At 49.2% G+C, this 26,511-nt stretch overlaps 1 protein-coding gene and 1 pseudogene across 1 annotated transcript; both read right to left on the bottom strand.

Moving 5' to 3' along the window:
- Nucleotides 1-171: 171 nt before the first annotated feature.
- On the bottom strand, nt 172-11,279 carry LOC132571669 (major histocompatibility complex class I-related gene protein-like). The gene is made up of 5 exons (XM_060238462.1): nt 11,207-11,279; nt 8,123-8,401; nt 6,334-6,612; nt 3,443-3,727; nt 172-314 (listed from the first exon to the last, which is right to left on the bottom strand). The coding sequence occupies exons 1-5, from the start codon at nt 11,271-11,273 to the stop codon at nt 172-174; spliced, it is 1,053 nt and encodes a 350-aa protein (XP_060094445.1). The 5' UTR covers nt 11,274-11,279.
- Nucleotides 11,280-14,270: 2,991 nt separating this feature from the next.
- LOC132571670 (class I histocompatibility antigen, F10 alpha chain-like) overlaps nt 14,271-26,511 on the bottom strand; it is a 34,758-nt pseudogene continuing 22,517 nt past the window's right edge.

Raw genomic sequence — 26,511 nt, forward strand, 5'->3', positions numbered from 1 at the left:
GCAGTGGGGACTTTGAGAGCCACACAATATGGGTGAAAGAGCCACACGTGGCTCCCGAGCCACAGCCCTGGCGCCAGTTCTGAATGCCATTCCGTGGGGAGGGGTTGCGGGTGCCCACCGTATCTGGGAGTACCACCTGCCACTGCCAGGGGCCCTGCGACAACCCCACAATCACAGAGGAACGCCCGCAGTCTTCCCAGTCAAGCCCATCCCTGTTGACTTACTGACGTAGAAGAGGACTCCAGTTCCCAGTAAAAGAGCAACTAGGACACCAAAAAGGATGCCCACAATCAGACCCATGCTGGAAACTGAGGCTGCAATGGGAAAATAACTTAATTATTCAACCTGACAAGAGCCCTCTGAAAAAACTTTTCCCAGGCCCCCGAGATCCTTTGGCTGGAAATGGGAGAGTGAGTATTTCTGCATGCAAGAAAAGAGTTCTTCCACTGAGAGACGATGACGACGACACTGGATTTATACCCCGCCCTTCGCTCTAAATCTCAGAGGGGCTCACAATCTCCTATATCTTCTCCCCCCACAACAGACACCCTGTGAGGTGAGTGGGGCTGAGAGGGCTCTCACAGCAGCTGCCCTTTCAAGGACAGAGTCTCAGAGCGGATCACAATCTCCTTTCCCTTCCTCCCCCACAACAGACACCCTGTGAGGTGGGTGGGGCTGGCGAGGGCTCTCACAGCAGCTGCCCTTTCAAGGACAGAGTCTCAGAACGGCCTACAATCTCCTTTCCCTTCTTCCCCCACAACAGACACCCTGTGAGGTGGGTGGGGCTGAAGAGGGCTCTCACAGCAGCTGCCCTTTCAAGGACAGAGTCTCCGAGTGGCTCACAATCTCCTTTACCTTCCTCCCCCACAACAGACACCCTGTGAGGTGGATGGGGCTGGAGAGGGCTCTCACAGCAGCTGCCCTTTCAAGGACTACCTCTGCCAGAGCTGTGGCTGCCCCAAGGCCATCCCAGCAGCTGCAAGTGGAGGAGTGGGGAATCACACCCGGTTCTCTCAGATAGAGTCCCCGCACTTAACCACCACACCAAACTGGCTCTCTCCTTTCTCCCAAGACTACAGAAGTCCGTTTTTGTATTGACTCCCTCTCCCTCCCAGAGTGTTTACTGACCTCAGTAGGAGCCAACCCACATGTTAACAGCCTCCACAGGTCAGACTTAAAATGGCGGTTTCATTATTTCAAAAGGTGCCCCAGGGGTGAGGGAACAAGAGAGAATGATTCCAGGGCACCACGAACAACCAAGTTCATCTTCAAAATGGTGTTGGAGTCCACAGGTTGGACCTGTGGGCACCATAATATCTAGCTTGGCCGTCAACCTATGCAAACACAGAGCATGGTGCAGTGGCTAGGAGCGGCGGACTGTAATCTAGAAGAACCAGGTCTGATTCCCCACTCCTCCTCCACATGAAGAAGATGAAGATATTGGATTTATATCCCGACCTCCACTCTGAAGGGTCTCAGAGCGGCTCACAATCTTCTTTCCCTTCCTCCCCCACAACAGACACCCTGTGAGGTGGGTGGGGCTGAGAGGGCTCTCACAGCAGCTTCCCTTTCAAAGACAGAGGCTCAGAGCGGCCTACAATCTCCTTTCCCTCCCTCCCCCACAACAGACACCCTGTGAGGTGGGTGGGGCTGAGAGGGCTCTCCCAGCAGCTGCCCTTTCAAGGACAGAGGCTCAGAGCGGCCTACAATCTCCTTTCCCTTCCTCCCCCACAACAGACATCCTGTGAGGTGGGTGGGGCTGAGAGGGCTCTCACAGCAGCTTCCCTTTCAAAGACAGAGGCTCAGAGCGGCCTACAATCTCCTTTCCCTTCCTCCCCCACAACAGACACCCTGTGAGGTGGGTGGGGCTGAGAGGGCTCTCACAGCAGCTGCCCTTTCAAGGACAGAGGCTCAGAGCGGCCTACAATCTCCTTTCCCTTCCTCCCCCACAACAGACACCCTGTGAGGTGGGTGGGGCTGAGAGGGCTCTCACAGCAGCTGCCCTTTCAAGGACAGAGGCTCAGAGCGGCCTACAATCTCCTTTCCCTTCCTCCCCCACAACAGACACCCTGTGAGGTGGGTGGGGCTGAGAGGGCTCTCACAGCAGCTGCCCTTTCAAGGACAGAGGCTCAGAGCGGCCTACAATCTCCTTTCCCTTCCTCCCCCACAACAGACATCCTGTGAGGTGGGTGGGGCTGAGAGGGCTCTCACAGCAGCTGCCCTTTCAAGGACAGAGGCTCAGAGCGGCCTACAATCTCCTTTCCCTTCCTCCCCCACAACAGACACCCTGTGAGGTGGGTGGGGCTGAGAGGGCTCTCGCAGCAACTGCCCTTTCAAGGACAACTTCTGCCAGAGCTATGGCTGACCCAAGGCCATTCCAGCAGGTGCAAGTGGAGGAGTGGGGAATCAAACCCGGTTCTCCCAGATAAGAGTCTGCTCACTTAACCACTACACCAAACTGGCTCTGCTGGGTGACCTTGGGTCAGTCAGTTCTCTCCGAGCTCTCTCAGCCCCATCCTCCTACCTCGGAAGGGGCCTGTTGTGGGAAGAGGAAGGGAAGGCAATTGTAAGCTGCAGGGCCATTTTTTTAAAAGCAGGAATGCACAGGAACGCAGTTCCAGCTGGCTTGGCATCAGGGGGTGTGGCCTAATATGCACAATAATTCCTGCTGGGCTTTTTCTACAAAAAAAGCCTTGTGCGAAACAATGGTGATGTCAGGGGGTGTGGCTTAATATGCAAATGAGTTCCTGCAGGGTTTTTTCTATCAAAATAGCCCTGGTAAGCCGCTTTGAGACTCCTTACGGCAGAGAAAAGTTGGCTATAAAAACTATTCTTATTCTTCTTTACTGAAATGTTTCTATCCCACCTCTCCTCATGGCTCAAGGCAGCTTGCTAGTGGCCATGTTGTTCCTTCTCATGCTTTGGTTTCCAGTGTGATCATCTGCTTAGTACCTAAAGCAGGTTCCTACTGGGTCGTGCAGCTGTGAATCGTGACCCAGCTAAGGGATGTGTTCTCTCTTTACTCAGAGACCCTCCTCCTTCACATCCCCAGGGCTATTTTTTTTGTAGAAAAGGCGCAGCAGGAACTCATTGGCATATTAGGCCACACCCCCTGATGCCACCATTGTTTCACACAGGGCTTTTTTGTAGAAAAAGCCCAACAGAAACTCTTTTGCATATTAGGGCACACCCCCTGATACCACCATTGTTTTACACAAGGCTTTTTTTGGTAGAAAAAGCCCAGCAGGAACTCATTTGCATATTAGGGCACACCCCTTGATGTCACCATTGTTTCAACAGAAACTTATTTGCATGTAAGGCCTCACCCCCTGACTCCAAGCCAGCCGAAACTGCTTTCCTGCTCAAAAAAAGCTCAGCAACACCCCAGACTCTGCTAGCCCTCTATACCCCTAAGGGAGCCCCCCCTCCCGCGCTGTCTCACCTGGCTCCTCCCAGGCCAGGTACAGAGGCTCTGGCAGACCGTCATGTTCCACATGGCACCGGAAGCGGCCCCTCTCCTTGCGGTCAATGCTGATGCTGAGTGTGGTGTAGTAGGTCCCATCCGAGTTGGGGGCAAGCCCCCTGGTGAACGTGTCCTGGTGCCAGGCTTCCCCATCCCTCTCCCAGACGATGTCGATCTCCTTGGGGTAGAAGCCATAGGCTTGGCAGAAGAGGGTCTCCCAGCCATCGTGGACGGCCCTGAGCGTCACTCTTGCCACCGGAGACTCTGCGGAAACGGAAGCATTAGCCCGTGTGGCTGCAATGGCTTGAATTAATACAAGACTTTACAGAGACGGATTGCCCCTTTCTCCTCCAGCTGTAGCCCCCCCCCATTTTGTTTTTAGGGATCAGCAAATGGCGAAGAAGGGGAGGGAGGGAGAGAGAGAGGGGTGGAAAGCAGTGCCCCCTCTTCCGCAAATGGAATTGCTGCCAGAGGAACATAAGAAAAGCTCTGAGGTATCAGATCAGTGAAGGTTCATGTAGACCAGCTTCCTGTCTCAAAGAGTGGCCAACCAGTTGCTCTGGAGGGCCGGCAACAGGGCAGAGAGGCAGAGGCCTTCCCCTGAGAAGAACATCAGAAGAGCCCTGAGCGATCAGACCAGCAAGGGTCCATCTAATCCAGCCTCCTGTCTCACACAGTGGCCAACCAGTTCCTCTGGAGGGCCAGCAACAGGGCATAGAGGCCGAGGCCTTCATAAGAACATCAGAAGAGCCCTGCTGGATCAGACCAGGGAGGGTCCATCTAGTCCAGCCTCCCATCTCACACAGTGGCCAACCAGTTCCTCTGGAGGGCCAACAACAGGGCAAAGAAGCTGAGGCCTTCATAAGAACATCAGAAAAGCCCTGTTGGATCAAACCAATAGTCCATCTAGTCCAGCTTCTTGTCTCACACAGTGGCCTACCACTGAGTGAGGGCCAACAATAGGGCATAAAGTCTTTCCCCGAATGTTGTCTCCTGGCTCTGGCATCCAGAGGCTTTTAGTGCCTCTGAATGTGGGGGTTTCCCTCAGCCACTATAGCTAGCAGCCATTAAAAATAACAGCTAGCAGCTTTTGAGAGACTTCTCCTTCATGAATCTATCTAATCCCCCTTTAAAGCTGTTCATTCCTGAGACCATCAACATCTTCTGGCAGTGAATTCCACCTTCAAATCACTCTCTGTGTCAAGTAGTATTTCCTTTTATTTGTCCTGAACCTACTGCCCATCAGCTTCATCGGATGCCCTCAAATTCTGGTCTTTTGGGAGAAAAAAGTGCTCTTGGTCCACCCCGTGCACAATTTTATAAGCCTCTATCATGCCTCCCCTTAGTCATCTCTTCTCTCCAGGGGTGGAATTCTAGCAGGAGCTCCTTTGCATATTAGGCCACACACCCCTGATGTAGCCAATCCTCCAAGAGCATACAAAAAAGAGCCTTGTAAGCTCGTGGAGGATTGGTTACATCAGGTGGGCGTGGCCTAATATGCAAAGGAGCTCCTGCTAGAATTCTACTCCTGCTTCTCTCAACTGCAAAGCCCCAGACTCTTCAGTCTTTCCTCCAAGGGAAGGTGCTCCAATCCCCGATCTTCTTGGTTTCCCAGCTCTGCAATGTCCTTTCTGAGATAGGGATACTGGAGAAGAAGAAAGAAGAAGACTACAGATTTATATCCGGCCCCTCTCTGAATCAGAGACTCAGAGCATCTTACAATCAGAGACTCCTTTATCTTCTTCCCCACAACAGACACCCTGTGAGGTAGGTGGGGCTGAGAGAACTCTTCCAGAAGCTGCCCTTTCAAGGACAGAGGCTCAGAGCGGCCTACAATCTCCTTTCCCTTCCTCCCCCACAACAGACACCCTGTGAAGTGGGTGGGGCTGGAGAGGGCTCTCCCAGAAGCTGCCCTTTCAAGGACAGAGGCTCAGAGCGGCCTACAATCTCCTTTCCCTTCCTCCCCCACAACAGACACTCTGTGAGGTGGGTGGGGCTGGAGAGGGCTCTCACAGCAGCTTCCCTTTCAAGGACAGAGGCTCAGAGCGGCCTACAATCTCCTTTCGCTTCCTCCCCCACAACAGACACCCTGTGAGGTGGGTGGGGCTGAGAGGGCTCTCACAGCAGCTGCCCTTTCAAGGACAGAGGCTCAGAGCGGCCTACAATCTCCTTTCCCTTCCTCCCCCACAACAGACACCCTGTGAGGTGGGTGGGGCTGAGAGAACTCTTCCAGAAGCTGCCCTTTCAAGGACAGAGGCTCAGAGCGGCCTACAATCTCCTTTCCCTTCCTCCCCCACAACAGACACCCTGTGAAGTGGGTGGGGCTGGAGAGGGCTCTCCCAGAAGCTGCCCTTTCAAGGACAGAGGCTCAGAGCGGCCTACAATCTCCTTTCCCTTCCTCCCCCACAACAGACACCCTGTGAAGTGGGTGGGGCTGGAGAGGGCTCTCACAGCAGCTGTCCTTTCAAGGACAGAGGCTCAGAGCGGCCTACAATCTCCTTTCCCTTCCTCCCCCACAACAGACACCCTGTGATCAGGGTGGGGCTGAGAGGGCTCTCACAGCAGCTGCCCTTTCAAGGATAACCTCTGCTAGAGCTATGGCTGACCCAAGGCCATTCCAGAAGCTGCAGGTGGAGGAGTGGGGAATCAAACCCGGTTCTCCCAGATAAGAGTCTGCACACTTCACCACCACCCCAAACTGGCTCCAAACTGAAGAACATTCATCGAATCACCGAGTTGGAAGGGATCTCCAGGGTCATCTAGTCCAACCCCCTGCACAATGCAGGAAATTCACAAATACCTCCCCCTCTCAGCCCTAGTGACACCATGCCAAGAAGATTCTTGCAGTCTGCTTTTCTGCCTCTCCTCACCTGTCCTCAGCAAACTCTCCTTCCCATATTTCAGGTGCTTTCGCAGCCAGTCAACGCATTCCTCCTCCAGGTAGGATTTCAGGTATTGGGAAGTGGCCAGGAGCGGATCCAGCTTCCTCTTGGAAATCTCAGCCTGAGGCTCAGAAGCCGTCCAGGTGAGGGTCTCCTTGTCGAAGGACAGGAAGTCCCTCCCGTCGTAGGCATACTGGTAACGCCCTCCAATGAGCTTCCCATCCTGGTTGAGTTCACAGCTCACTATCCCCTGTAGGATATGGAACCCTAAGAGAGACAGTGGATTAGATTAGAGTCCCATCACACCTAAGAAACCAAGAACATTTTGAGAATATAAGCTTTTGAAAGTCAAAACTCCCTTTGTCAGATACCCAAAAGAAGAAGAAGATGACTGCAGATTTATACCCCGCCATTTTCTCTGAATCAGAGACACACAGTGGCTTAAAGATAAAGGTAGTCCCCTGTACAAGCACCAGTCGTTTTCGACTCTGGGGTGACGTTGCATCACGACATTTACATGGCAGACACGGGGTGGTTTGCCCTTGCCTTCCCGAGTCATCTACACTTTCCCCCCAGCAAGCTGGGGACTCATTTCACCGACCTCGGAAGGATGGAAGGCTGAGTCAACCTTGGGCCGGCTACCTGAAACCAGCTTCCGCCGGGATCGAACTCAGGTCGTCAGCAGAGCTTAGGACTGCAGTACTGCAGCTTTACCACTCTGTGCCATGGGGCTCTTCAGAATGACCATACTGGCCTTCTCTCCTACTTGTGGCAGCCCTGTCCCCATTCCCTCAACACGGGATTCAACAAGGAGATTCATGGCTAGAAGGACCCTCTCTTTCCCAATAGCAGCCCTTCGCCTTCTGCATCTGGAAGGGAGGAAATGGGTGGGTGGGATCTGTGCCCTCCAACTCTCTATTATTTATTTATTTTTATTTTATTATATTTACATCCCGCCATTCCCTGGCAGGCTCAGGGCGACTAACAACAATTAAAACAACATAAAATTAAATTGTTGCAATAAAATCACTGTCAATTATGAAAACATCTCAAAGGTATACAGTTTTAATCCCTAGATGGCATTATTATTCATTCTTGATTAGCGCTGTTAAAAAGGAAGAAAGGTAAAAGAAAGGTCCCCTGTGCAAGCACCGGTCGTTTCCGACTCTGGGGTGACGTTGCTTTCACAACGTTTTCACGGCAGACTTTTTATGGGGTGGTTTGCCATTGCCTTCCCCAGTCTTTTACACTTTCCCCCCAGCAAGCTGGGGACTCCTTTTACTGACCTCGGAAGGATGGAAGGCTGAGTCGACCTTAAGCCGGCTACCTGAACCAGCTTCCGCCGGGATTGAACACAGGTTGTGAGCAGAGCTTAGGACTGCAGTACTGCAGCTTTACCACTCTGCACCATGGGGCTGCTATAAAGATAAAGGTAATCCCCTGTGAAAGCACCAGTCGGTTTCGACTCTGGGGTGACGTTGCTTTCACAACGTTTTCACGGCAGATTTTTTACGGGGTGGTTTGCCATTGCCTTCCCCAGTCGTCTACACTTTTCCCCCAGCAAGCTGGGTACTCATTTTACCAACTTCGGAAGGATGGAAGGCTGAGTCAACCTTAAGCCGGCTACCTGAACCAGCTTCTGCCGGGATTGAACTCAGATCGTGAGCAGTACTGCAGCTTTACCACTCTGTGCCATGGGGCGCTGTTTACCATGATGTTATTGAGTATTATTGAGCACTTCCATGGGAGAATCTGTGCTCCCCACCCCTCTACTCACCCCCAAGGCTGTGGTTGTAGTGACTCCGCACCCCCTCCAGGTTCACTTTGAACACTGGCTCCGTGTTCCGAGCAATCTGGGCTTGGCCATCCCAGTAGAGGGGGTCCGCCTTCTGAATCTCCCCCATCCAGGGGACTTGAGGCAGGGCTTGACCGATGACTTTGCCATACTTAATGTAGAGCTGGCCATCCACGTAGCCCATGGCCATGAACTGGGGCAGTTCCTGGCCAGGCTCAGAAAACACCATGTAGAGATTATGGAGGAAATGTGAAGAAGAGCCTGAAAAGGAAGAGAGGGAAGAAGAATCAAAGGGGTGCAGCAAAGGGCAGACACCAAACCAGGGCCTGAGCAGTCACTGTGATGCTGCGGCAAAAAAGGCTAATACGATCATGGGGTGCATCAACAGAGGCATGGCATCTGAATCGCAAGATGTCCTAGTCCTGCTGTACACTGCATTGGCCAGGCCGCACCTGGAGTCTTGTGTGCAGTTCTGAAGGCCTCGCTTCAAGAAGGATGTGGACAGAAAGGAGCGGGTGCAGAGGAGAGCGACGAGAGCCCTAGGAAGAAAGGCTGAGGGATTTGAAAATGTTCAGGGGAAGCTGAGGGGCGACATGATGGCTCTCTTTAAGTCTTTGAAGGGCTGTCACTTAGAAGAGGGCAGGGAGCTGTTCCTGTGGGTTGCAGGAGAGAGGCCTTGCAAGCATTAAATTTAAATCAGAGGCAGAAATGTACCAGCTGGATATTAGAGAGCATATTCTTACAGTAAGAGTAGTTCAGCTGAGACTCTCTCTCTCTCTCTCTCGGCTTGGCTTCGCGAACGAAGATTTAAGAAGGGTGCAATAGTCCACGTTTGCTGCAGGCTCGCTGGTGGCTGACAAGACCAATGTGGGACAGGCAGGTCCGGCCACAGCGGTTGCAGGGAAAAGTTGACCGCGGCTAGCCAACTGGGGTGGGGGAGACGAGCTTTGTTTAGGCCACCTTTTCTAGGCCCCTCTCCGTGTGGAGCAAGCAGTGCTGTCCCTAGATAAGGCTGCTTGGTCGTTCAGGGTGCTGCCGAAAGATGCTTTCGTCTCCGGGTTAGCATCAGGCGACCAATATCCTGAACCGCCTACATGCAGGATCGGGACTGCGGCTTCCAGTGGCACCTTCCACCTGCCGTTTCGCCCCTTGCCTATCGCTGCAGGACTTGATGCGTTGTGGGTTGTGTGTGTGGATATGCCCTTCAGGCCTGCGCAGAGGAATTTTTTAGGTGAAGCGCAGTGTGCGCGGTACTGGCTCCACCTTTCACCTGGGGGTCATCTGCCATGGCCCAGTAAGCCGGGACGCCGGCAGTGAGTCCTCCAGGTGGTAGGTGTTACATTAACGAGCTCTATCTGCCCGGGTTTGATGTTAGAGTTTTCCTTCTCTTAGGCTGACGAGGTTGGTGGGCCCAGCCTGCCCATCCGGTTATACCGCCGGACAATTCGGTCGCACCATGACGTAGCAAACTCTGTGAAAACGGGGGGGACCAGCGAGAAGGTGTTGCTACGGATGCAGTAATGCAGGAGAGGCCATTGCAGTGACCATCTGCCAGGCATAGCCAGACAGTGACCACGCGGCGTTCACTACACCGGGAGAGGAGAGGCTATGTATTGCGCATGCACTTTCCCTGGGGGGGTAGGATTCCCAGAGGGAGCCCACCCCCCACCACCCCCCCTCAGCTGAGAAATAGGCTGCCTAAAGAGGTAATGAGTCCCTCCCCCCACCGGTAGTCTTTAAGTAATAAGAAGTGGGGCCAGAATACTAGAAGCCCCCTCACTGTTGCCCCCCCAAGCACCAAGAATGCAGAGCATCACTGCCCCAGACAGAGGGTTCCATTTAGAGCAGGGGTCCCCAACCCCTGGGTCATGAACCGGTACCGGTCCACGGCCTGTTAGCATATGGGCCGTGAGTTGTATAATTATTTCATTACATATTACAATGTAGTAATAAGACGATGATATTGGATTCCGAAATTCAGAGTCTCAGAGAGGCTCACAATCTCCTTTACCTTCCTCCTCCGCAACAGACACCCTGTGAGGCAGGTGGGGCTGAGAGAGCTCTCCCCAGAAGCTGCTTTTTCAATGACAGCTCTGCGAGAGCTCTGGCTGACCCAAGGCCATTCCAGCAGCTGCTAGTGGAGGAGTGGGGAATCAAACCCAGCTCTCCCAGATAAGAGTCCACACACTTAACCACCATACGAAACTAATAGAAATAAAGTGCACAATTGTATCATCCTGAAATCATTCCCCACCCACCTCCATCCCTGGAAAAATTGTCTTCCACAAAACCGGTCTCTGGTGCCAGAAAGGTTGGGGACCGCTGATCTAGAGACTTGGTTGCTAATAGCCACTGACAGACCTCTGCTCCAGATGTTTATTCAATCCCTCCTTGAAGGTGTTTATGCTTGTAGCTGACGCTACTTCCTGCGGCAGTGAAGCCCATGTGTCACTCACTCTTGGGGTGAAGAATTACTTCCTTTGATCTGTTCTAACTTCTTGTATTATGAAAAGGATGAAAAAGTACTTTCTCTACCTCCTCTGAAAGGAAAGGTCCCCCGTGCAAGCACCGTCGTCTCCGACCCTGGGGTGACGTTGCTTTCACAATGTTTTCACGGCAGACTTTTTACAGGGTGGTTGGAGACGACGGTGCTTGCACAGGGGACCTTTCCTTTTCCTTGCCATTGCCTTCCCCAGTCTTTTACACTTTCCCCCCAGCAAGCTGGGTACTCATTTTATCAACCTCGGAAGGATGGAAGGCTGAGTCAACCTGGAGCTGGCTACCTGAACTCAGCTTCCGCCGGGATCGAACTCAGGTCGTGAGCAGAGGACTCCGACTGCAGCACTGCAGCTTTAACACTCTGCGCCACGGGGCTCTTACACACAGAATACACAGGCTTTAAAGGAAGGGGGGCTTTCAAAGTGCTTTGATCAGGGACGCTCCACGGCTCTTCTGCCCCCTTCCCCGGAAACGCATTGCCCGCCCTGTCTTGGGTGCAAATTCTGCTCACCTTCTCCAGCGGATGAGAGGCTTTTAAACACCCCACCCACCCCAGACAGGACTTACCAGAACAGCCCCCCAGGAAGACAACCACTGCTCCCAGGAGAAAGAGGCGCCGGAGCAGCAGCCCCATCGCGATCCGGCGGAGCTGGGCTGCAAAAAAGTCAGCTGCTGGAGAGGAAACCGAAGCAAGAACCGCGATTGGCCCGATGGAGGGTATTTGGCCAATAGGAAAAGGACAATTCGGTTTCGTCAGCGGTTGCTGGGCAGATCCGTCGCCGCCGGCCTTGGAGAAAACGGCTTTGAATGGGGCATTGCAAAAGCCGCTCCTTTCCCATCGTTTCTGGGGCAGCAGGGAGGGGACGTTGCAAGAGCCCGGAAATGGCACTAGGGAGGCGCATACCTGCAAATAATGCCGTGGCAGAGTTTAAACGGAAACTTCAGTTACCAACTCCCGTCGGGGGATTCCTGGCTATTCAAGTATGGTTCCTATAGTAAGGAAGGATTTTTTTTTGGAAGGGGGAAATCTATTAAGAATCTATGTCCAGCAGACATAGAGTTTGACCTCTGAAGCCCCCATTTTCTCCAGAGGCTCTGTTTGCTGTAAGTCTTAGAAACTCAGAGGTAATTCCTGGAAAACTGCAGGCCGTGCCTGGAGGTTGGTAACCCTGTGACCTGGCTGGTGCCCCAGGGGATGCCTGTCACATCTAAGTGGGGCCATGTAGACAGACTGCAGGGGGGAGTTAGCTTTACCTCTGAGAGAGTGCAGAGTGCAGATTTGGAGAAAGGGCAGGCTGGTGGGGTGAGCAGTGCACCCCTCTGCATGAGAGGGGCTTACTGGGTGTTGAGGCTGTAGAAGCAGGGCTTTTTGAGCAGGAACGCAGTTCCGGCTGGCTTGGTGCCAGGGGTGTGGCCTAATATGCAAATGAGGTCCTGCTGAGCTTTTCCTACAAAAATCCCTATGTGAAATGGTGGTGCAAGGGGGTGTGGCCTAATATGCAAATGAGTTCCTGCTGGGCTTTTTCTACAAATAAAGCCCTGTAATGGAAGCCTGTTAGAAGTTGAATAATTTCTAAGGCAGGGGTCTCCATAGGGGTGCCCATGGGCACCTGCCAACACTTTTCCTGGTACCCACCAAATTTTTTGATAAGTGGGTAGGGTCAGATGTAGCTTTTGCCCGGGGGGGGGGGGGGGGGGCTTCTGACTGCCCTTTGACATCTGATTGGCTGTGCAGATAGGGTTGCTAAGTCCAGTTCAAGAAATAGGTGGGGATTTTGGGGGTGGAGCCAGGAGACATTGGGGGTGGAGCCAGGGGCAAGGTTGTGACAAGCACCATTGAACTCCACCCCAGATGACTAGATCGGGTTCCCTCCTGGCCTGGAGGTAAATCACACAGGATAGTCTTTTTTCTCCAGCTCACCTGGAAACACTTCTAGCAGTTCTGCCTCCACCCACTCAGGTGCTGTCCATGGTGGTTTTGTCCCTACTGAATAACCTTCCAGAAGATGCTGAAGGATTCCTGATGTGCCCATTTTGGGGAGGCCAGGAAGGACTTTTTAAGAAGGCGCTGGGAGTGGAGCCAGTTTTATTTACAAAACTGATATGAAAACTTTTTGGCGAAAATACGGCTGCTGAGGCAGCTAAACCAGAAAGCTCAATAAAAGAACGTTGAAAGAAACAATGTCTTCATCCACTGACAAAGGGCAAGGAAGGAAGGAGAAAGATGAACCTCCCACAGGGCAGCGAGTTCAACAATTTTGGGGCCATGGCAAATAAGGCCCTTTTCCTGGGTTCCCACCTGCCTAGCCTCAGTTGGCGGGGGCCCCCAAGAAAGACCTCTGAAGATGACCGGAGTGAATAGGTAGGTTCACTATATCTTATCACAGTTTGATTCTTGTACTTGGAAGTGTTTTTGGTTGTGATTATTCTTTTTGGGTAGCCAGTTTTTTACAGCTGCTCTGATGGATGGGGTAAGACAGAACGAACAAACTCACCGTTCCCCCTAAAGTTCTTGTAATCAATTGACTAGAGAGTTTTCTATCATACGTCATCCACCTGGAGGCCCAGCCAGGCTATAAATGAAATAATAATAACAATCCCTCAATGTGACGCTCTCTTTAAAAGGCATTGGAAGGAGATGAGGTCTGGATGCCCTCAGAGCCTACAAACCCTAAATATTCTCAGGAACTTGAGCATATCGGAAGCTTCTGTGCTTATCGGGAAAGAAAATACCAGAGACAGGCATGGGGCGAGAAGTCCACAAGCTCTTTATTTCAACAAAACGGATCATTACAAAGGAAAATGTACATCTATAATTTCTGAGGCAAAATGCAGATAATACTCCACTCAGGGAAGGAAGAAATCGATGACAATTTCAAGACTTAGAAGTTTACTGCCAGTAGTAACCTGGCCTTGGATGGACTCAGAAGTGGCTCCTGAGAGACAATGGCTCTGTTGCTCCCACTAGGCTCTGGGTGCGAAATCTGCTGTTTTTGGTGCCATTCATCTCCTCAGACCCTCAGCATGGACTTTCTCACCTCACTGAGCTGACCTTTCGTTCCTTATGCAGACATTATGATCTTCACTTTCTCCTGATAACGCATCCACAGCCTGAACACTACGATTCTTGTAAACCTTCTATGACATCACAGCAGTTCAACCAAAAGCTTTTTAAAAAGTAGCCCAAACTCTGGCTCATTTTATTTCAATAGATACAACAGTTCACACATATGTATTACATACATGTATTACTTTAAAGTAAGAAAGAGACTGGAGGAGGAAGGAACTCAGACAGCACCCCCTAAACCCAGACAGCGTCAATATTACCACCGATGATATGTCAGATTAAGCAAAGGCTATCTTTTATTTATCTTTTATCTTTTAAAAAGGATTTGAAGAATTTATCTTTTAAAAAGGATTTGAATATGTTGCAAATATTTAAGTTCATTTCCCATTAATACTGACAGCTCAAATGTCAGAGCAAAATCAACCCGAATTCATTAGAAAAAAAAACTCCCTAAAAAAATCCAAGCGACAGGGATGGAAACCAGAAGCCGCTGCCAGAGAGAAGATGAGATGGCACAAAACAAGAGTTGAAGGTGGCAGAAGCTCTTTGTGGGACAGCGGATCCTCAGACTCTCTTGAGTAGATCCTCCTTGTTCTCTTCTAATGCTTCAGGTATTGGAACTAAAAAAGAAACAGAACAAGAGTCTTCAGTGAAACCACCATGGAAATGTCAACATGCATCAAAACCAGAGTTTGGGGGGGGGAGAAGAGAAAGAGCGAGAGAAAGGTCATCTGGTGTGCTGTATTCTTGGTGCTGGGGGGGCACAATGGGAGGGCTTCTAGTGTCCTGGCCCCACTGATGGACCTCCTGATGGCACCTGGGTTTTTTGGCCCCTGTGTGACAGAGTGTTGGACCGGATGGGCCGTTGGCCTGATCCAATGTGGCTTCTCTTATGTTCTTCTGTGACACAGAGTGTTGGACTGGATGGGCCATTGGCCTGATCCAACATGGCTTCTCTTATGTTCTTATGTGACACAGAGTGTTGGACTGGGTGAGCCACTGGCCTGATCCAGCATGGCGTCTCTTATGTTCTTCTGTGACACAGAGTGTTGGACTGGATGGGCCATTGGCCTGATCCAACATGACTTCTCTTATGTTCTTATGTGACACAGAGTGTTGGACTGGGTGAGCCACTGGCCTGATCCAGCATGGCTTCTCTTATGTTCTTATGTGACACAGGGTGTTGGACTGGATGGGCCACTGGCCTGATCCAACATGGCTTCTCTTATGTTCTTAGTATTTCGCTAAGGTGGGTGCCATCTCACCCCTGTCCCCCGTTCAAATCAGGCCACAAGCAGAAAGCAGGGTGCCATGCCAAGGGATCCAGAGTGGAAAGACTTCCAACTAAATCAAGTCACCGACTACAGGGATAGAGAGGAACTCAACTGGGGCTCTAACCCTAGCACAGAATCTGTGCTCTAACCCCACCCACAGAGTCTGTCTCAACAACCATTTAGCAACTGACTCCCAACCCCTGCAATAACACACTTACCACCCTTGGTGTCAGATCCCTGGTCGCTTCCTGCAAAAGCAGAGGGGAGATCACCTAATTAATTCTGGAGAAGACTCTCTAAACCAGGGGTGTCAAACATGCAGTTCAGGGGCCGAAATTAATAATAATAATACCTTTTATTTATATCCCGCCCTCCCCGCCGGAGCAGGCTCAGGGCGGCTAACAACAGAATTCAATATACATAATACAGACCACATTTTAAATCATAATTAATTAAAAGCTATTAAAATTCTAAAACAGTAAAAATTAAGTTATGCTATTGTCTAAGCGGCGAACTTGATTAGCAGTTCTAGTCTGTAAAGGCCATTCGAAACAAAATAGTCTTGCAGGCCCTGCGGAATTGCTCAAGGTCCCGCAGGGCTCGCATTTCTTCTGGAAGTTGGTTCCATAACTGTGGAGCCATCACGGAGAAAGCCCGGTTACGGGTGCTTTGAAGTTTTACCTCTTTTGGCCCAGGGATAGTCAGCAGGTTCTTCCCTGCTGACCTCAGTGCTCTCTGGGGTTCATGTGGGGAGAGATGGTCCCTAAGGTAGGCAGGTCCTCGGAGGCTCCCGGAGGGCTCCTATAAGGCCCTCGAGCAACTGACCGTCTTCTGCTTCCTCGTGCATATATCTTGCATCCTTCTGCATAATAGCTTGCTTTGCAAGGCTTGCTCAATTGCACAGGAGCTACAGAACAATACCTTTACTTTCTCCATTGGCTGAGGCTCCTCCCTCGGGGAGGAATAGCTTGCTTTGCCAGGTCCAGCAGAGCTACTGAGCCAAGCCTCTCTTCCTTCTATTGGCTGAGGCTCCTCCCCCTTCTCATCCCTGAGGAAGGAAGGAAAGAGCCAGAGCTTCCTTTGCCCAGTTCCCTGGATCCCATGGGAGAAATACAAAGAAAGCACCTTTAAGACCAATGAGTGCTAATGTTTTAAGCCTGTTCTAAGTTTTTAAAAAAATACAAATTTGTGTTTGTGTTCTTTACAAAATGTATATCTCTGCTACCTAGTCTTAAATAGATACACACATGGCCCGGCCCAACAAGGTCACTTTTATGTCAGTTCCGGCCCTCACAACAAATGAGTTCGACACCCTGCTCTAAACACTTCAGCTCCAACATGACCACCCCCCCCCCAATGCGTTTAAGAGTTAGAAAAGAGCACACTGCAGAAGATCGGATCCTGAATCCTTAAAAACATATAACTTGACCCAGATGAATGGGATCCAAAGAAGTACAGAGGAGTGGGGAAGGGCGGAGGCTCAGTAACAGAGGCTCTGATTGGCAGGCAGAAGGTGCCAGGTTCAATCCCCAGCAGCTCCCGTTCAGGATCTGATGGCAACGTGAAAGACCTTTTGCCTGAGATTCTGGAGACAGAGACCGGTTTCGGCATGAGCCTTTATCAATCGTAGATCTCTTGGCAATTTAATGTTTTATGGCTCCTCAAACAACTTGGCACATCGGCTCTGACTTTACTTGATCAAATCTGGACCATGTGGCATACAATAAGACACTGGATGCAGTATGTATGCCCTTGATTAAGACATACGGCTGTAGAATAAGAGGCCTCAAGAATATCTCTAAGCCTTTGTCACTTCACTAAATTTCCTTGTGGTCCAGCATTGGTCTATTGTTTTATTCTGTTCTGTATTGTGAGCCAATATGTGCACTTACCTTTCTGATCTCCAAAGAAGACCTATTTAGGCTGAAACACGTCAGGTCAAGTTGAGTGGGTTCTCATTGAGGTTTTATGATTTTATATAGGATAGAGGCTTACGATGGGCCCTTAAATGGTTTTAGCTTTCCACAATAAATACATGCATGTTGATTTATGATTTTTTTACACTTTGTTTTTAATGTTCAGCCCTTTAATTGCATATTAACCTTTTAGGTTTCTTTCTTCTTCCTCCACAACCATCAAATTTTTCAAATTTCCCTGGACGTTACCAGCTGAGACATTTTGTGAGATTTTTCCAGTTGTAATAATTAGACTGGAGTCCCCATTATTGAGAAATCTGATGGTTGTGGAGGAGCCGTAAAGCATTAAATTGCCAAGAGATCAACGATTGATAAAGGCGCATGCCGAAACTGGTCTCCGTTCCGATTGTGGCTTTTTCTCCGGTGACTGATGCTTTGCGAGAACTACTTTTCAAGATTATGCTTTAGAGACTTATGTTCAGGGACCTGATTAATGGATACCAGTATATTTGTGTAATGGTCGTCCACCTTTAAGATCTGTGTATAAATCATTTTGAGACCTTTAACCCGAATGAACTGTTATTGTTACACAGTCTGCTTGATTTGTACCATATTCTCACTGTGTAGTCTCTTGCTTATACTTGAGATTCTGGAGAGCCAAAGCCCTGCTTCCAAGTCCAGTGTTCTCACCTTGCTCTAATTTCCTCCCCTGGATTCCAGTCCCATGTTTCCCTAGCCACCCAAGCCATCTTTCCACATGTTTGCAACCCCTGGCCTACCTGCCTGCCATAATTCATCCTCTCACTTGGACCTCTGAGATCTTCTTCTGAGGTAACTTGACTGTACTTTCCTTACAAAACTGCACTCTTTGACAAGAAGAAGATGAAGATATTGGATTTATATCCTGCCCTCCACTCCGAAGAGTCTCAGAGCGGCTCACAATCTGCTTTCCCTTCCTCCCCCACAACAGACACCCTGTGAGGTGGGTGGGGCTGAGAGGGCTCTCACAGCAGCTGCACTTTCAAGGACAGAGGCTCAGAGCGGCCTACAATCTCCTTTCCCTTCCTCCCCCACAACAGACACTCTGTGAGGTGGGTGGGGCTGAGAGGGCTCTCACAGCAGCTGCCCTTTCAAGGACGGAGGCTCAAAGCGGCCTGTAATCTCCTTTCCCTTCCTCCCCCACAACAGACACCCTGTGAGGTGCATGGGGCTGAGAGGGCTCTCACAGCAGCTGCCCTTTCAAGGACGGAGGCTCAGAGCAGCCTACAATCTCCTTTCCCTTCCTCCCCCACAACAGACACCCTGTGAAGTGGGTGGAGCTGAGAGGGCTCTCACAGCAGCTGCCCTTTCAAGGACAGAGGCTCAGAGCGGCCTACAATCTCATTTCCCTTCCTCCCCCACAACAGACATCCTGTGAGGTGGGTGGGGTTGAGAGGGCTTTCACAGCAGCTACCCTTTCAAGGACAGAGGCTCAGAGCGGCCTACAATCTCTTTTCCCTCTCTCCCCCACAACAGACATCCTGTGAGGTGGGTGGGGCTGGAGAGGGCTCTCACAGCAGCTGCCCTTTCAAGGACAACCTCTGCCAGGGCTATGGCTGACCCAAGGCCATTCCAGCAGGTGCAAGTGTGGAATCAAACCCGGTTCTCCCACATAAGAGACCGCACACTTAACCACTACACCAAACTCGCTCTCCAGCAGTGTATCTAATTCTCAACACAGCCCCATTTGTGGATACTTAAATCCAGAGACTGGGATCAAGAACAGAGAAGTCAGATCTTTCTACAAACCTGAGAGAAGCCCCAGGTTGGCAGAAAAATCTGGCAAAACGAAATACAGGAGGTTAAAATGACGCCAGCTGCACCCGTAGCTTTAAGAACTGGGTGACTTCTGAGATCTTCGAAGCTATTCTGTGCTGTACTACTCTACCAAAACAGTACTGTCAGCCTGCAAGCCTTGGTTTCTGTCAGTAAAAGGTAGATGGGGGAAGGGCCCTCTCCAAGGCTGTTTTAGCCTTTGGGGAAGACTCATCCAGGCCTGGAAGTAACACCTGGACTACTCACTACCATGATTCGCCCATTTGTGATGGCTTGCTACTGTTCAACAGCAGCCACTGCATGAAAGCCAGTAGAGTGTATTGGTTAGAGTCAGACTAGAATCTGAGAGAACCGGGTTTGAATCCCCACTCTGCCATGGATGCTTGCTGGGTGACCTTGGGCAATTACGCTCTCTCTCAGCCTCATCCACCTTGTGAAGATAAAAAGGAGGAGGGGAGAATGATTTTGGGGCCCCATTGTGGAGAAAGGTGGGCTATTAAAAATGAATAACAAATACAGCTGAAAGATAGGAGGCAGATAAAAGGTAGGCTGGTGGGTGGGAAGGAGAGAAGGAAACAAGGAAAAGGGAGATGATTCAGGGACTGCTGGGTGGGAGGGAGAGGAAATAATGTGAGGAGGGAAATATATAGGAATGTGAGGCGCTCCCCACAAGACCTTGCAGATTCCACACTTCTTGTCTCATTCCCTCAGCAGTTACAATTTTTGTAAACGTTCAAATACTGTAATAATGATGTATTATTACGTGCTTTTACACATGAAATTATTAAATCATTAAGAAAACATCTAGGTTTTCCAGGATGGTTTAAATTTAGCGCAAGAACTCATCTAACTGTAAATTATGTAACCTTTTTATTGCTAATAGATTATCACAACCAAGAAGATATTTATCTATTCTTTTAACAGAGAGCACTCGGTTTAAAATACTGTAATAAGGATGCTTTAATATATGCTCACATGAGAATTATGTATTTTTATTATTAAAGCAGTTGATTTTACTAGATTTTACTTGTTGTGTGAACTGTTCATAAAATTTGAAAATTACTGAATCCAGCTAGCCCTATACGAAGTGATGGGGAAGCTTTAATGGCTGGATATTTTGGCTGTGGAGAAATGCTGCAGAGAACCAAGAGGAGACCATAGCAGATCCAGAGCAAAGGTGGGGGGGACAAAGCGGGGCTCCTGCTCTCTGGCTTTTCATTTCCACACCCGAGGACTGTTTTCACTGAAAGTGTTTTGCTGTTCAATTTTGTTCTACGCTGTTTGGAGTGTGTTGTGGATGTTCTGCTTGGACCAGGTGCATCTTGCTGTAACCGTGAAGCCACCTGGCTGGAGACAGACTGAGATGCTCCCTTCCTCCTCCAGACCTCGTAACTGGGGGGTTGTGTGTCTTGTCAGCTTGCACCTCCACTTTTGTGTTTACAGAACATTCCAAAGAGAAAGAGACATCACTCACCTGGTGGTTTGTAGCCACCCTCTGGATGACGTTTTTCTGCAGAAAGAGAACCAGGGAACATCATAGGGGGAAGAGACACCCAGAGACCATCCATCCCTACCCTCTGCAGTGAAGACAGCCTTCTGGGCTTTAAACTATCCCACCCCCAGCAGATGCTCCTCCACTCTCCTTGTAACCAATTTCCAAAGACTACTGTATGCTATGTTGGGCAAATAAGGAACGGAGGCAAGAGTTATTTAATCCAAGTAAAGTGCTTTATCTAAGTCTATTAGGAAGAAATAAGGAACGGAGGCAAGAGTTATTTAGTCCAAGTAAAGCTCTTTAAGTCTTTTAGGAAGAGGGGAAACGGGGTGGTTCTAAGAAAATAGCAAACTCCGAAAACTACATATTTATTCTACAGCGTAGGCTAATACATAAAACAAGTAACCAGAAGAAAAAACAAGGGCAAAGGAGGCAATTAACCCTTTTTCTACAATTTTATCAAAAAGCAACTGAACTCATTAACCCAACCAAACACTGTTAAACTAAAACCACCCAATCGAATTCTCAAACACAGGATTTGTTTTGAACCAGTTTGTAATTCCAGGTCAGGTCTCTGCTACTACCAAAGCAAATACATTGAACCTCTAATGACTGGAATTTAGATCTTGCCATATCCCAACAGGCTACTTTTGGTTAAGAGAACAAGGATGGCTCTCTTTGAGCCCACCCCTGAGTCTCAGAGCAAGAAGAGCCACAGAAGAAGGGAAGGGAGCAGAGAGGCCTGGGTCTGAAAAGAAAATGCTCTTTAATATGAGGAAAGCCTTTACGCAAGAGGCATCCCACTGAAGTCATCGAGCTTCAATCAACTCCCAGTGGGGTTACGTTCTGGGTGAAAATCCAGCCAGGAGACAAAAGGACCCCACTTCTCCCCCATCATCTCGGAATGTGGATTTTGTAGGGTCTCAAGAGGATTATTTCACTCTCAGGTGAAGAGCCCCCCTGCCTCTAGTGCATGGAGGGATAACTAGGGGACGTTCAGGCCAGAGGAGACAGTCCCAGGAAGGACTGGGGGAGACCAGATGCTTATGCCCCCCCTTCCCCTGTGCTTGAGGCACTGCAAAGGCCCCTGCCTAGGGGAAGGACTGTGGCCTCTCCTACCTGTGACATGTCGGGTGGGGGACTTTTAGTGCCAGTTTCTTATCCTGCCCTATCTGTTTAGCAGGATTTTTATGGCAAGTTGTCCAGCGTCCTGCCTTGCAAGAGAAAGGAGAACTAAAAGCAGGGCTTTTTCTCATTTGCATATTAAGCCACACCCCCTGATATCACCATTTGTCTTACACAGGACTTCTTTGGGCGGAGGAAGCCCAGCAGGAACTCATTTGCATATTAGGCCACACCCCTCAGTGTCACCATTGTCTTGCGTGGGGCTTCTTTGGGTGGAAAAAGCCCAGCAGGGAGTCATTTGCATATTAGGCTACATACCCCATAGCACCATTGTCTTACGCAGGGCTTCTTTGGGTAGAAGCCCAACAGGAACTCATTTGCATATTAGGCCACATCCCCGATATCACCATTGTCTTACGCAGGGCTTCTTTGGGTAGAAGCCCAGCAGGAACTCATTTGCATATTAGGCCACACACTCCCTGACATCACCATTGTCTTGTGCGAGGCTTCTTTGGGTAGAGAAAGCCCAGCAGGGACTCATTTGCATATTAGGCCACACCCCCGGACATCACCATTGTCTTACGGGGGGTTCTTTGGGCAGAAGAAGCCCAGCAGGAACTCATTTGCATATTAGGCCACACACCCCTGGTGCCAAGCCAGCCGGAATTGTGTTTCTGTGCATTCCTGCTCAAAAAAAGTCCTGGCTGGAAGTATTTCAAAATGAATTAACAAATAAATATTTCTCAGTGCATGTTCAAAATAACATGATGAGAGGAGGGTGCACAGGCTCCACCAGATATGGGAGAAACGTCTGCAGCTGCCAGAAACCCTCTCCCACCCCCAGTCTTCAGTGCCCAGCCAAGGCTCCCCCTATTCACCCTTCCAGAAGCCATAAGGGCCCTGCGGGATTTGTCTGCGTTCCGCAGGGCCTGTAAGACTGAACTGTTTAAACAGGCCTTTGCTGTTTGATTGAAAAAGGGCTGCTGCCGGACATCTTCTAGAACGCTGGTGATCACAGTCGAGAATTCAATACCACTTATATTGTACTGAAGCAGCGCCATAGAATGGTTTTAAAACTGAAATAAGTAAATTATGGTTTTATATGTTTTATTGGATTGATTGTATGGTATGATGTTGTGAGCTGCCCTGAGTCCGCTTGTGGAGAGGGCGGGATATAAATTGAATGTAATAAATAAATATTCACTTACTAATGTAGACCCCGACTCCCACCAGGATGAGAGCAGCCAGAACAGCCCCAACGATGCCCAGAATAAGCCCCCAGCTGGGTCCTGAGGATGGAAGGGAAGAAGAAAGATCATCGTTATTCAGCCTGGCCGCTGCCCTCCAAGGCCTCAGGCAGAGATTTTCTGGCCAAAGCATCTCAGGTGGCTGGGGGTGGCAGGAATTGCACTGAAGACATCCTGCTTGCTATGCGTACGTCCTCCACCACTCTGCCAGAGCCCCCCCGGACACTTCTCCTCCTTCTCCTTTAACACAGGGGTACCAGCAACTGGTCGGGACCCTCCCCCCAAGCAAGCCCAGGGACCTACAGGGAGACGCTACTCTAAACTCTGACACTTAAAAAGAAGAGTCAGTTTTATACCGTCCTTCACTACTCAAAGAAGTCTCAGAGCGGCTTACAATCACCTTCTCTGTCTCTCCCCACAACAGACACCCTGTGAGGTAGGTGGGCCTGAGAGAGCTTGTGACTGACCCAAGGTCACCCAACTGGCTGCACTGGAGGAACAGGGAATCAAACCTCGTTCTCCAGATTAGAGTCCACACTCTTAAGCACTACGCCAGACTTTCTGCAGATGGTGTCTTTTCTGGGAGACCCTCCTTCCTTCCTAGGCAAAAATCTGCCTCCCACACTCTGCCAGCCTCCCATTCCCCAAGGGTACCACCCTCTTCTGATCCCCCAGCCTCTCACCTGGCTCCTCCCAGGCCAAGTCCAGGGGCTCCGGCAGGCTGTCGTGCCCCACCCGGCACCGGTAGCGGTCCCTCTCCTTGGGGTCCACCTTGATGCTGAGCCAGGTGTGGTAAGTCCCGTCCGAGTTGGGGACGACACCCCCCGTCAGCGTCTCCGGCTTCTGGTCCTCCCCGTCCTTCATCCAGGTGACCTCGATCCCCTTGGGGTAGAAGCCGTAGAGCTGGCAGAAGAGGGTCTCCTGGCCATCGTGGTCCTTCTTGCGTGTCACCCTTGCCATTGGGGCCTCTGTGGAAAGGGCAACGTCATCCTGTGTTAACAGCCTGCATCTCCCAAGATGAGAGGTTGGAGACTGGCCTTGAAGGGACCCCATGTGGTCATCCATACCCACCCCAGATTGGATGCACCCAGCCTGCAGCATCTCCAAGAGATGAAATAATCCACAGAAGTGGGTTCTCCAGCCTATACTTGGAAATTAGATTGTGGTTCTGAAACTGGCCTTGTGAGTCCCTTCACAGATCTGGGGTGAATAGCTTTCCATAACCCACATTTCAGGACTTTTCCCCTAAATGATCCTTAGTATTCATTTTAGAGGATCAAGCAAGAAACACACACAAAGACTTTGCAGAGGAACCACACCAGGCCATCTCAGGGCTACTAACCAGCCCGGTCAGCTTCAAGGAGCCAGAAAAAAAGATGTCGACAAAGATTCTTCTACTTTCTGCAAGATAAAATGACCCTCTGCACATGCTCTAAGACTCTCAGCCCTTCTTATACTGATATTTTAGAGCTGTCTGTCTGAATAAAAAGGGCACTCTGCTAAAGCCCCAGACACCTTTATCCTCAACTGTCACAATTTTTAACATCAGAAACAGTTTTGCATAACTTCTCAGGGGTAGCAGGAAGGACCCTCTAGATTTTTCTTCTCTCCATCCCCTCTTGGGGGGATCCCCCCACCCCTGATGTGATGTAATAACGAAGAGCACTTTAAAGACACCATCAGGCTCTGTAAATTTTAATACAATTGATTTTATAGATGTGTGTTTTCACTGTTGTACATCGCCCTGAGCCTGGCACGAGCCAGGATAGGGCAATTAATCAAATGCAATTAATAATAATTTTTACACGTAGAGAACCCCTGCCCCAAAACACACACAACAAATTGACCTTCAAATTACAGATCAACTCAGTATCCTCCGGCTAGATCCTAGAAATCACTCCACACTGCTGCTGGGGGTCAAATGCAAGGATCCTCCTGTTTTTTGCATGCAGACCTCCACAAAGTACTGCCAGTTTAAAAAATATACACCCACCCCCAGTCTACACCTGGAAAATCATGGATCCAGTGCTTCATGGTGCAAATGCCACACAGTGCAAAAACAAAGATCCAAAGCTGCATGGATCTTCATGGTTTTTTGAAGGAATCTTTTGAAATATTCTTCAGAACCACAAATTAACTCCACACCAACTGAGTCCTCGAGGGGGAGGGGGGAGAAAGCAGATCCAGTGCTTTGTGGCCCTTTCACAACACAAACTCTCCTGTCCAAGGCACAAACCCTCCTGGATCTTCACAATTTTTAAACAAAGCCCCACAAAACTTGTTGCCAGAATCCATACCACATCCATGTCCACAGAGTGCAGACCAACAGGCACAGATCCAGTAAACCACATGGCACAACAACATGGATTCAGGTCGCGGATCCTCCTGACTTCACTCGAACATTAAATACAAAGAATTACTTTAAGGGAACGTTTATGCTCCATTGCCAGAGGATCTTTTAAAATTTGCAGAAAGAGGAATTATTCTAGCAGGTGGCTTCAATAGTGAAGGCAATAATTAACAAGGGGGATGGAGAGGTCGATCAAGACATCAAATACTCCTCCTTTGCCTTTTCTTTTTTGCATGTGGAAAAGGCTTTTGATGGGGTGTTACTGTTAGTTAAAAGTTGATGCACAGTTGCACACTCTGAGGATTTTGATAGCCATGGTCAGAAGGAGTTATTGAATCTGCATTCCTTGGATGTGTGTCCTTCAAAGTTGAAGAAAACTATTCATACAACCCAATCCCTTCGTTGCACAGAGCGTTTGGAATGGCTTATAATCAACCTGCCTTGACACTAACATGTTTCTAGGCCGTAATGAGTGTGTATACAATAATTTGACCACTGAGGAAGGCCTTGAAATCTGAAATGTGTTTGGTCCCACTTAAATGTGGTTCAAAGTTGTCAGCCTAGAGATATTGAATTGTTGGTCCTTATTGTTTCATGCCTCTTGACCTACAACTGTTGAATTGTAACAGGATATATTGGTTGAGGGTTTCTTCCTTCAAATATGCACCACTTCAACAACAGAATGTGCCTCTGTTTTTAAATATGAACTTTAGTTTAATAAATACATGTATTTTGTTTAATTTACTTCTTATGATTTTCTCTCACCCAACCTTTGGGTATCCAACTTTGTTGTTTCTTAAGGCTGGGTTTGTTTTTGACAGTGTGGAACATAAATATTTACTGTAGTGCTTAGACAAATTTGGTTTTGGAAGGAACTTTAAACAATGGGCAAAAATAATTTCTGAGGAAAAGATTCTTACATTAGCCTCTTTGCTGAGAACAGAGTAATTTTTCTAACAGATCTGGGAAACCTGGCTGCCAATTTAGAAATTCTTACAAAGGATTACAGCAAAATTGCTGGATATAAAGACTAAAGCAATGCTTTTTATTATGGATTTAGACAGGTTTTCTTCTCAGAACTGGATTAGGAAAATCAAAATTACAAAAAAGTTACATACTTAGGAATTTAAAAGCAAAAAACAAGGAAAATTTACTGGGCAATAATTTTAAAGCAACAATTGCAGAAATAAACACATTTGCCCTTTGGAAGACTTATCAATTCTAGATCCAGGTGGGCAGCCGTGGTGTTACAAAAGCTCACACTTGGAATAAAACTCGGTTGGGCTTAAAGGTGCCACTGGACTCCCAACTTTGCTTTACCAATTCTAGGTCAGACAAATGCAGTAAAGATGATGCTGATATAAAAATAATTATATAACCTTAAACTTATGAATTATGGCAAATGAGTTTATAGTAAAGGTAAAGGTAGTCCCCTGTGCAAGCACCAGTCATTTCCGACTCTGGGGTGATGTTGCTTTCACGTTTTCACGGCAGACTTTTTATGGGGTGGTTTGCCATTGTATTCCCCAGTCCTCTACACTTTCCCCCCAGCAAGCTGGGTGCTCATTTTACCAACCTCAGAA

This window comes from Heteronotia binoei, chromosome 5 (assembly GCF_032191835.1).
Source record: "Heteronotia binoei isolate CCM8104 ecotype False Entrance Well chromosome 5, APGP_CSIRO_Hbin_v1, whole genome shotgun sequence".
In the NCBI taxonomy this organism is placed as follows: Eukaryota; Metazoa; Chordata; class Lepidosauria; order Squamata; family Gekkonidae; genus Heteronotia; species Heteronotia binoei.